The 10527-nt window shown below is 40.7% G+C and overlaps 1 protein-coding gene across 1 annotated transcript; it reads right to left on the bottom strand.

Annotated features, from left to right (window-relative positions):
* Window positions 1-2139: 2139 nt before the first annotated feature.
* On the bottom strand, window positions 2140-9625 carry LOC149828534 (putative flavin-containing monooxygenase 1). Its single transcript, XM_090017635.1, has 5 exons — window positions 9071-9625; window positions 8255-8492; window positions 6735-6910; window positions 4688-5046; window positions 2140-2638 (listed from the first exon to the last, which is right to left on the bottom strand). Exons 1-5 carry the CDS (start codon window positions 9518-9520, stop codon window positions 2290-2292), a joined length of 1572 nt encoding a protein of 523 aa, XP_089873761.1. The 5' UTR covers window positions 9521-9625; the 3' UTR covers window positions 2140-2289.
* Between the last annotated feature and the right edge of the window lie 902 nt (window positions 9626-10527).

Raw genomic sequence — 10527 nt, 5'->3', positions numbered from 1 at the left:
ACCTAATTGGATAGTAGCTGAAAATTGATAGGCTAAATTGGATATTGGTTCTTCTGTTTACAACCATATTGTATCTGCTTCCAAAAGGCTTAATCTAACTTTAAATCCTTTATATTGGTGTTAGTAGCTCTCAAATTATAATTGGAATGACCAAAACATGGTATTTTGTAGAATATGTAGTTAGTTTGCAGGTAGATGAGATCATTTATATTGAAGGAAAAAAAATGTTGAACATAATTTTCAAAAAGGAATAGGCAAAATGGCTTCTTTGACACTAAAAAAGAGTAAACCACAGAGCATAGAGATGTTTTAATCATTTCAATTTGTTGAATATTGGAGCATTAATATAAAAGTTTTTTTTTTACTAAGCCAAGGAAAAAACCCCCATCAGCCTCTAGTTGGTAAAACCCCTTGATGTTCTCCTTGACAACTTGAGAGTACACCCAGCTTGGACCTTACAGCAAGGACAACCCTTGTGGAAAGTCCTGTTAGGCTACCAGGTGAGCAAAGTCCATGTAGGCTAGCTTAGATTAACCCATTTTCAAAGTACGAGAAGACAATGGAAATTGCTTCAAAATGGAGCGGCTTCCTTTATGCATTCTTCTGAAAATATAAGAAAACAGCTCATAGTTAAATTCTCTGCCTAGTTTGGATAGACCAGTGTTATTAAAAACGCGCCTCAAGGCGCAAAAAGCGCACCTCACCTCAAGGCGAGGGCCCTTGTGCCTTGAGGCGCAACATAAAAGCGTAAATACCCTGAGGCGTACGCCTCATACGCTTTGAGGCGTACGCCTCAGAGCGAGGCGCGCCTCAAGGTGAGGCGTACACGCCTCAAACCCTCGTTCACTGTTCGTCTCTCTGCTTTCTAAGATCTCCCTCGTCTCTCACTCAGGCCCTCTCTCGTCTCTCAGCAATGCTATATCTCATGTGCTATTAGTGATAAAATTGTTGAATCTCAAAACCCACTTGTTAATTTTCTCATCCTCTCATTGTTTGTAACAATCAGAACCCAAGTAGAGCAGCACCGGCGCACAAATTACTGCTTTCTCTCACTAAACAAATAGCCAAAATTGAAGCGGATAAAAAGCAGAAGTGGGGTTTACAGGCTCATGTTAATTTGTTTACCAGCATATTGGTAATCTCAAAGAGAGAGAGAGAGAGAGACTGGAAAGCTGGAACACAGCTCTTCGTTTTTTCCTCTTTCATTTGAGGTCTTTGGCACGTTCGAGTTGCCTCTTCACACTCATATATTGTGGGACATGGGGACGACCCGAACCGATCCGACCCAATTTTAATTAGAGTCCATGCCACCCAACGGCCCAACCCTAACCCATCGACGAGAGGGGATCAGGTCAGAATGTGCTCACGGTATTCCATCAAAGCACTTCTGGATGTCGTTGATCTCAAGATGGATGGCATCCAATACCTGTACCAATGAGATTCCCGTCACTTGGATGGACCTCACTATTTTTCATCTGAATCCGAATTCCACTAGGTCAGTTCCGATTAATTCGAACCTAGGTCCGACCCATTGACATCCTTACTTACATTTAGTTGTTTTATTACTGTAGGAATAAGTCAATGCATGAGGCTGTTTGCAAAGTGAGAAGCTAGAATCTAAGAATGTACGTGAAGTGTGAAGCATTTAAGAAAAGTAATGGAAATTCAGTAGTGATAGAAAATAAATGTAAGGAATGCATAAAATGCAGTTACAGCCTTTATTATTTTAAAACTTGTTTTTTAAAAAATCATTGCATGCATACATTTAATGTAAAAACATACAATTAAAATACCAAAGTACAATTCTTTTGGCATGAAAGACACGTTTCCCACATCCGGAGAATCTATTTTTATATTAGGAAAACAATATTTTCACTTTTTAAGAAGCTTGATTTGCATAAAGTTTTCAAAGTGTGATATGCTGAGTTTCCTCTTATAAAGTGAGTTTTTAATCATTGTAAGAAGTAACTATAATTTATGTACAATTAATATATTTTTTTTCGAGGCTTAAGCTTTGCGCCTCGAGGCTTACGCCTCGCCTCAGATTTTGGTGGAGCACCTCGCTAAGCCTCAATGCTTTTCAGAACACTGGGATAGACATTAATTCACAGATTTTCAATGGAAAACAATGCACAGTTATGGCAAAACTATAGAAAATGATTATTGATTATGCAACCATAAACTAGTTATACTTATTTGCTCTCTAAGTGAGGCGCCACAGTGAAGTAACTAAACACTGAAACTACTAGAAATTCATTCCTAGCGTAATATGCGCAAGTATTAACACTTTTAGGTCTTTAAATTGGAGTAATCTGCTGGGCCATAAGGCAAAAAGAGCTCTGAAATCCAGTTGCTCTTCCTTCTTGGATTGCATCCCATGTCTCTGCATAGTTTGTCATTGTACCAAATTTGAATTGCAGCAAGGCTAGACTTTCGATATCTGTACCCACTGTTCTTCCTCTTATAATCGTCCCACTTCGTAATATCTTCTTCCATTTCCTTGGTGCTCGGTAGCCGAAAACCGCCAGAGAGGAAACAAACCAACCATTTAACTTCCATCTCCGACATGAACAGATTTGATATAGTCTCTGTGTATCCGATGATTGCCATCTGAGGTATCCGTGGATGGATGCATTCCCTGTCAGAGAATAATTAAGATTTATGCTCAATTGACACTAAAGAGTTCATTTGAGAGCCTCAGTCCTCAAATCTGAGAGATTTAATTTGAGATCTTCATAGTTGAGAATCAAGGACCTCTAGCCTGATCCCCTCAAGCTTAGGCCAAAGAACCAAGAACTCCCCTCATAAATGGAAGGTGAATTAGGTTCTATCACATAGCAAAATTTTAGTGTGCCGCTGCGCCTGACCGCCATCCATCTTTGGGATTAGGGGTGTCAACGGGTCAGGTTTACCTGGACCCGACCCAAACCAATCCCTACAGGGTCTGGGTATGGTGATAAATAATAAGACCCGATTAAGACCCGGGTCCAAACCCAAAGGTCCGATTAATACATGGACCCGGCTATAGTTTGTAAAATTTTATACCAGACCCGGACCCAACCAGAGTTCCGATTAAGACCTGCAAATTTTCAATATAAAAATGATAAAAAATATGGTTTTACTGGGTATGGTTCAGGTAGTTCTTATCGGGTCCAAGTATGATTTTTCTTATAGTGGACCTGAATAGACCCGTGTCCGAACCCGATACCATACCTGAAAACCGGGTCCAAGTCAGGTTCTACCTGGGTCCGAACCAAATCCGACCCCTTGACACCCCTATTTGGGATACAACTTGTCAACTGTGGGGCCCAATAGCAGATTGAAGGTTGTCAGATGCAGCAGCACACTGAGAGTGTGCAATGTGATTGCACCTGATCTGCCCTCTTATAAATGTTTATCTCATATTTCACAAGAACGAGCGAGCCCATGCTACATCAGCACCTCCCCTCACCACATCGGATCCTTGGATATGAGACCTAAGTCTCTCAAACACACAACAATTAATCTTTGAATGGTTGAACTTAAGCCATGCCCACATGGTTCTGGATCCGGCTTTGACCTCAAAGGACACTGTCTCGAATCTAATTAGTAAGACCAATATAACCTTTTTAAGCAAACCAGTTTGTGCAAAACATACACAGGAAATTAAAGGAGTTTGACCGGGGTGAGACCCATATCTTGGTCTGTGACACACAAGCCAGACTCGCACCTCGCTAGGACTCGTCCTAGAAAACCCATCCTGATAAGCCTACCAACATGCACGCCTGGACCCTAGCTATCAAGGTGGACCAGTGCCAGAATCAGGTCTGCCTCACAACTGATACCTCGCAATTGGGGTGCAATGTGAGCTGAGTAGCTTGAGACCGGCTTGGTTAAAGCTCTGCTCGAGCTTGTTCATTTATCAAATGAGCCAAGCTCCTGCTTCAACATAAGCTTGATTAGATGAACAAGTTCAAGCTAAAACACCAGCAAGTTCATCAAGGCTCAAATTTACATGTTATCACAACAGATGCCTTCAGTGTGGCGGTTCTCCTTTAACATGTTTGAAAAGAAAAATAATCTATTAATGCCTAAGCTTGGCTCGGGCTTAGCCAAGCCAAGGTCGAGCATGTCAAGCTGAAGTTGAGCTAAGCTGAAGCCTAGGTTTGTAATATTCGAGCCAAGCTCGAACAGCCCAGGCTGGATCTTGGCTCGGCTCATGTGTAGCCCTACCTGTCAATTTGATAGGTCTACCGCATGGGCAAGCATCATCAATCATACCCAACTGAGATCTTAGTGACCATCTCAAGCTAAACTAGATACCAACTTAGTCGCGAGATCCAATGATCAGAACGAGTGCTTGACAAACTACTCAGCCCACAAAATACACAAATTGGCTGCGTGAAACAGAGAAAATGGCTGTGTCAATGGCATGAGCAGCATGCATGTACAGTGTTTTCACTGTTTTATGCAGCAGATTTTCATACCAAGTACTCTGCCCGATCATTGGATCTGCCCATTTTGGTTGCACATACGTAGATGCCGAATTCTTCAAATGATTAGCAACTCAAAGCAAATATAGTGCACGCAAAAATGTAACAATAGATAAAAATAATGAAATCAGATTAAATAAACATTGCTTTTGTTAAAATAGCCAATACTGAACAAAAACCTTTGAATGAAAAGGAAATAAATAAAAAATTTATACCTGTATAGAGGAACAATGCCAGATTCTGACCCTGATAAGAATTGTTGGTACGCTGAAGACTTGAAAATGTCCCTGAGCTTCGGACTGATGCTGTACCCAGTGGCAAAGATCACTAGGTCAGCCACCAACTGTGAAGCTTCATTCTCAAGCATCACACCTTCCTCCCAAAAGCCCCAAGCTTCAGATTTCTTTATTATGATGCTTCCTTCTTCAACATAAGTACAGAAGTTTTCAGGAAGGGTTGCAAAGTTACATGAAGCAACATGCTGGAAGAGCCTTCCTTCAGGTAACATGTCATACTTCTTCATTGGAAGCTGCCAGTGTAGGCAAATTTCCACCAACTTGGAGAATCCCCATTTCTGCATGTACCAAGCACAAAAATTAATTACAAATGGATATATGTTTTATTATTAGTTTCCAACCAAGGCTGATGAAGAAATGCTGTCTTAGACGGTTCAATATATAATATATATATATATAGAAAAAGTGCTAGCTGCACAACTTTTAGGCCCTAGCGGAAATTGAGACCTTTAGCGACAATTTTTTGACATCCACTAAAGGCCTCAGTTTTCACTGGGACCTTTAGCGGCTGTTAAAAACTGCTATTAAAAGAAAAAAATGCTCAAATAGCATATTTTTTCTCCTTTTTTGTGTTTTTTTTGTGGCTGTCCATCACAGCAATTGTGCAGTAGCTGCACTCTCTCTCTCTCTCTTATATATATATATATATATATATATATATATATATATATATATATATATATATATATATATATATATATATATATATATATAAGAGAGAGAGAGAGCACCTGCCTCGGACTGTTCAATGCAATACTTCGGATGGTAAAAAAGTAACCTAAAGATGTGTACATGGTTTATTTAGGTATCATTGTTTCATGCCTCGGACTGTTCATGGTAAAATAATACCCTAAAGATGTGTACATGGTTTATTTAGGTATCATTGTTTCATTCCTATGTAAAGAAAAGGCTTTACTTGAGAATGAGTACTGATTTCTGAACGTACTGTCAGCTCAGCCAGTGAGTTTTTCATGTGAAAGCTTTTATAGGAGTGGGGAGTGGTGGTGGTGTGTGTGTGTGTGTGTGGGTGGGGGGGGGGGGAGAAGTATACTTATAGAAAGTGACAGGTGGTGGGAAAAACTGGAGCTCACTGCCAACATGATAATTTTTCACCATGATGATTTGATGTTTGTTTCATCCATGGTGGAAAACGATACTTTCCCTTATATGGTGCATGAAACAATCGAGGCCTTAATAAAAGATAGGTCTTTGTTCATGTGATTGTGATGTATGAAAATAAATTAATGGGTTCAAAATTCATTGGCTCACAATGTACCGGATCTTTAAGACTCAAACATTTCATGATTTTACTTTTGAAAAAACAAATGGAAAGTGTGATCCCAACAAATACGATCCAACATATCCATTGGTTAGATTGAATGAGAGAGATGTTCTTGAGTCTTAAGGCGCACAAAGACACCAAAACTTGGAGAATACCATCTAGTGTGTATTGAAACGCAGAGAGAGAGAAAGAGAGTCTACCAAAGTTAGGAGCCTACTGTGAGCAAAAGGGGCTTTTTGGAGTGTTTAACACAATCTGACCATGCAGATGCATTTGACATTGTCTATTCGATAGAAAATGACACTTGAATAATGTTTTTTAATGAAAAATGCTAAATTTTCAGCTTGAATATTTATAAATACTATAACCATCGATTTTCAAACCTTATAAAAACCTTATAACCATTAAAATTGGATGATCTAATAGTCTATTCATAAAATCAAGCATGAAGAACACAGATGGTTATACTAAAGAAAAACATGAAAAAACCCTTCAGAAACTCAGTAGACTAGTAGTGGGCATGGATCAGAGTAGGCAGCTACATATTTATATTAGCCCTGATGCAGATTGAATATGATTACAAAAAAAAAAAAACATATTAACTATCATGTCATGTAGTGGCAATCAGGATATTGCTGATGTTGAACTGGATGTTTAAAGTGAAAATAAAGTTTATAGAAGTACCAAAGGGGATAATAGTGTGGCCAAAAGGCCAAGGATAAAGCTCTCTCCAGGCTTATGATCCAAGAGCTCCGAAAAGCGAGTTCCACAGAGAAATGCAAGAATCATTAACCAACCAAATGTGTGAGGCAAGTGCCATTTTGGTTCTCTACATATTATTGTGCAAGGAAACTCCATTCCTGAAAAGAAAGAAAGAAAAAGGTTTTATATACGTCTGCAAGTCATCAAACAAGTTATCTTTGACATTTTAATTAGGAATGTCAATGGATTGGACTTTATTCAATATATGACCAAATGTGACTGTTTAGTCAGATTCAATAAGCTGAAAGCCCAAACCATATCTATTTTCTTTTTTCATGAGGAGCAGGGAAACCACCCCCGGGTTTGGAGGCCGAGTTGTGCTAACTCAGTTCGCTTTCCCGAAGGTGTAAACCGGTGGCGCAACCCTTGCCCTGATGGAGCATGAGCAAGGGACATAATGCTCTTGCCCTTTCTTATATAAAAGGGCTGACGCCCATGGGAATGAAACCCTGACCATCGTCTAGCAGCCAAGACCCACTCCCACTACGTTACAATCAGATATGGATATAGCATGGCCAAACTCATGTCACCCATGATACACTCTCTAAATGCATGTCACTGTGACATATATAGGAGCTCTACATACCTGACTAAATGGGTTGTTTAAATACGTCATGAGTTCAATACCTGAGTTGTGCGTCCTTTGTCGCAAGGCTGAAGCTAGGGGCACTCCCAATTAGGGGCACGGTGGACCTCAGGAGAACAAAGTTTTTGTGCTGACTCGATTGAGGCTTCTAAGGCAGAAAATCTAAATGCTTCACCCTTGAATCAAGCTATTTTTTTTAATAAAATATAAAAATACTAAAAATTAATTTTTTTAATATTGTTTTAACGGTTTTAATGTGTCGATTGACACGTAATAATTTTTTTTATCATTTTTAAGCTGATACAAAACGATTCAGTTGAATATCGGTTATTACGGCAGATACAAGAATCGGTGGCACTGATGACATTGTTCTAAGGATACTAACTGTCAGAGGACATAAAAATAGGGCCACAGCTTGACACCACTCAGCCCATAATGGGATGATCGAACCAAATGATAGTTTCTCTCCATCAAGGTTGTTAAATGCGATGAGGCGAAGCCTGGCGTTGAGCCTTCGCCTCTGAGGCTTAAGGTACTGAGGCGTAGGCCTCTCACAACTGGACTGGAAGTGAAGCGGTGGGAGGGGAGGCAGTAGGAGAAGGACCACGCGCCCAACTGGTACGGAAGCAAGGGGGGGCCGCGTCCGGTGGTCGGAGAAGACTGAGCAGCCAACGGCGAAGTTCCGGGGAATTTGTAACCGGGGAACTGTGATGAGGGGCAATTTGCGCATCACAGCAACGCCTCAGTACCTTGAGCGTGTGCCTCGCCTCTGAGGGGTACGCTTCAGGTACTGAAGCGTAGGCCTCTCACAACACTGCTCTCCATTATTAAAAAAAAAAGGGTTGGACTCTCTCACCATTGGTGCCGGCACATTTGGCTGCAATGTCTAAAGCAGATTTTGAAAAACCAACAACCACAGTTCTCTTTCCTTTGATCAGCTTAGCAGCTTGCTTGTGATCCATAGTGTAGACATCTACTGAATGCATCACCTTGCCATTGAAAACCTCTGGACCTTTCTCCTTTTCAAAAACTGGCAGATTTGGAATGTCTCCATATCTCCCGGTGCACACTATCACAAAGTCCACAGCGTGAACCTGCATTTGATTTTCTGGTTTTAATGACACAAGAAAAGAAAAGGAGTTGACATGCACACTCATGATAGCTCATGTCTAGTCAATGAATACTAATAAACCTATTCAACCCAAAGCCTTTTTTAGTAAATAAGCAATCATAATGCATCCATTGGTTCAAATCAAGCAAAGAAGACCTAAAACTATGATTTTTGAAGGATCCTCCTAACAAAGAGAGGTCCTAATCGAATACCATCCTCATCTAGTAAGCCTTATTGAGTTTAATCCCAACAATGGATCTGATTTCTCGTCTTTGTTTTTATCATTTGGATCGTATAAGCCACTTGGGCTCCTTTTGGGAGCCTGAGTTGGAAGCGGCTAGGGGGGGGGATTCGCCAAATGGCAATCGCTCTATGCCGTTTGGTGGTGCGGATTTCAACTACATCTGAGTGCAGCACTCATTTGTCATATGAATCCTTGTTGTTTTTAGTATGATAAGGGGTCACACAAAGCATTTTTCCATGTGGGGGGATGTGTTTCGCACGAAACCCCTTTCGCGCAGCAAAGAGTGTGTAACAAATGCGCCCCAAGAATGTACTGACCTTTGAACATCCATGCTGGGCATTGTAAACTGTGATGTGCCATGTCCCACCTGAACTGAATGCTTCACCAGACCAAGCAGCACTCATGGAGGAAAGATTACCATCTTCTCGCGAACCCGAATTCTTTACAAAATCCATGCAGATGACCTTGGAATTGAACTGAATGTATCGGAGGAGATGGAAATGTTGAGAATAGGACTGAAGGTATTCCAAGACCTCACCGTGAGTGGGGAAATCACTGGTGACTGAGGATGGCCATGGAAAGTCTGAAAACTGGAAGGCAAGCTTGGGTGTCTGCAGCAGGGTGGACTCCAGTGTTCTCAACCACGCTCCTCCAATCTTGTCCTTCATCTCAAACACAATGGGCAGGAAGCCTTTGTCCCTTACATATTTGCATGCTATCAAGCCACTGATCCCAGCACCCACAATTGCAACTCTTTTGCTCTCCATTCTATACACAATCACCAGTAGAAGCACACACACACACAATCAGTTTTAAGCAATCGAATTGAATTGGTCCCATTTTGATACAAGGGTCTGTTTGAATCATGGAATGCACCCGAATGCGGACAGACCAGTCCTCGCCTGGGCGCTGTCCTGCGTTTGATATGCAGAGACAAAACGTTCCAGGCTGGGACCGCTTTGTCTCTGCATTTTAATTTTATAAGAGTGCAATTAATTCACAGGTCCTGGACAAATGCACCCAAAAGGGATACAATCAGTCACCTTATAAGCGGTCGATTCAGCTGAATCGGGCCATAAAACCGGCCATAAACGTTGGATACTTTTTATTTTTATTTTTTTAAAGCTTGTTTTTTATTAACCAATTCAGACTGATTTGATTCAGAACGATTCAAGTTTTCCTTTTGGAAACTCAATTTGGTTCAAAGGTTCTGCCAACATTGGTCTTAAGGGACATTACCACCTCTCAACCTAATTACATTGAAAGGTGAAGCCAAATTAAATCAAGGGGTGTGTCTTAATTAAAAACAAAAACCCGTCTATGCTGGAGGAGGGCAGATCTGGTCACCGCATATCTCACTTTATGGAGATGCATGTGGGCCCCGCTATCACGGTTCTCAAGTGAGATGTATGGCGGGGACTGAATATAATAGGTGATCAGTTATATCCAATATGACCTAACGTGTCCTCAGATGTAGGCAATACGTAATTGGATCTAGAATAATTGGATTTGGATTCTGCTTCAGATATGGATGGAAAAAACTATGACCATTTCAGGAACATATTAGGATTTGGGTTCAGATGTAAAACTGCAGAACCTAGTCCCACAGTTATGTTAATGCGAATTACCAAATCTAAACAACCATTCGTTGGGTGAATATTTAAATCACATTCTAATAATGATCAAATATGAATGCCAAACCAAACCACAACACAGACTTTGTTTGTAAGTATTTATAAGAGTGTGGTTGTGGTGGTAGGGCTGGCAGATGAGC

This window comes from Nuphar pumila, chromosome 9 (assembly GCF_984573655.1).
Source record: "Nuphar pumila chromosome 9, dmNupPumi1.hap1.1, whole genome shotgun sequence".
Classification (NCBI taxonomy): domain Eukaryota; kingdom Viridiplantae; phylum Streptophyta; class Magnoliopsida; order Nymphaeales; family Nymphaeaceae; genus Nuphar; species Nuphar pumila.
Note: the sequence above shows the minus strand (reverse complement) of the source record. Positions and strands in the feature narration are given on the sequence as shown.

Coding starts and splice junctions, on each gene's coding strand:
- LOC149828534 (XM_090017635.1), bottom strand. CDS start 9,520: ATGGAGAGCAAAAGAGTTGCAATTGTGGGTGCTGGGATCAGTGGCTTG. Junction 6,911..8,254: donor CAAATGTGCCGGCACCAATG/GTGAGAGAGTCC, acceptor CTTTCTTTTCAG/GAATGGAGTTTCCTTGCACA. Junction 2,639..4,687: donor GGCATTGTTCCTCTATACAG/GTATAAATTTTT, acceptor ATTCTCTGACAG/GGAATGCATCCATCCACGGA.